The sequence below is a fragment of the Callorhinchus milii genome, unplaced genomic scaffold, assembly GCF_018977255.1.
Source record: "Callorhinchus milii isolate IMCB2004 unplaced genomic scaffold, IMCB_Cmil_1.0 Scaffold8, whole genome shotgun sequence".
NCBI lineage: Eukaryota > Metazoa > Chordata > Chondrichthyes > Chimaeriformes > Callorhinchidae > Callorhinchus > Callorhinchus milii.
Window position 1 is genome coordinate 6,408,364 of NW_024704749.1, and position 1,156 is coordinate 6,409,519.

At 52.9% G+C, this 1,156-nt stretch overlaps 1 protein-coding gene across 1 annotated transcript in view; it reads left to right on the top strand.

The window, feature by feature from the left end:
• Positions 1-914, top strand: part of lhx5 (LIM homeobox 5) — an 11,218-nt gene extending 10,304 nt beyond the window's left edge. The window contains exon 5 of the mRNA XM_007902327.2: positions 369-914. Within this exon, the coding sequence (XP_007900518.1) occupies positions 369-754 (386 nt within the window). The 3' untranslated portion in view covers positions 755-914. The remainder of the gene's footprint in view (positions 1-368) is intronic.
• The last annotated feature ends 242 nt before the right edge of the window (positions 915-1,156 follow it).

A 1,156-nucleotide genomic window follows, 5' to 3' on the forward strand; every position in this document is an offset into this window, starting at 1 on the left:
CACAGTCAATCCACTTTACAGTGTATCCTATGAAATGCTTTGAGATGTCTCAATGACGCGATAAGGCGCAATATCAAATGCAAGGATTGTTATTAATTATTATTATTATTATTATGAACCCAGGCACATTAAATGCTCTGATCTGAACTTTGCAACATTGGGAGAGTTTTAAACACACCCTTTGGGGGAGTTTCTTCTGTTAATAACAATAATAATTCTTGCATTTGACATATCGCCTGATCGTGTCTTCGAGACGTCTCAAACCTGTTCACCAATTTGCCCACAAAAGCTACATAAAAATTACAACCCTTTCTCCTCTATCTCTCCCCCACCCCCTCTCCCCATCACCCACCCACCCCCACATGCAGATTACCAAGCAGATTACTACGGTCCGGCCGGAAATTACGACTTCTTCCCTCACGGCCCGCCTTCCTCTCAAGCACATTCCCCGGCAGATTCCAGCTACCTGCAGACCTCAGGACCAGGAGGACCTCCTTTGGGAGGACTCGAAGCCCCTCTTCCCGGTCACCACCACCCAACCCTCACTGGCAGTGAAAACCAAAGGTACACGGACATGATTTCTCACGCTGACACCCCCAGCCCAGAGCCAGGGATGACGGGACCAATGCACCCAATTCCGGGTGAGGTGTTCAGTGGAGGTCCAAGCCCGCCTTTCTCAATGTCGAGCAACAGTGGCTACAGCGGCTCCCTTTCACATCCAAGTCAAGAGATGAACGAGACAGCCGTCTGGTAACACCCATCAAGCACCCGTGGACCCATCGAGGTTGCCTCAACGACTCAACGGTACGAACCCAGCAAGCGCCCTGCATTAGATTACCGAACTTGACCGTCTTCGAAGTACAGTACTTGGCCCAAAAGGGCCCATTGGTGGAGTACTGCTCTCTCCCACACCCCCCCCCCCCTCCCCTCCCTCCCCACCCCTCCCCCCACACCCCCTCCTCCCCCGCCCGCCCCACACACACTCTACACACTCACTCAAAGAGAATGCAGAGAGAGATGGTGACACCGATTGCCAACCAAGTGACTCCCCAAGCGTCTCATCCGAGTGACCTCGTTTTGCAGGGTGAGGGGGGGGGTTGGCGTTTGCAGACGCTTGTTTGACGTGGCAGAGATGGTGGCGCTATCGACAGTGAAC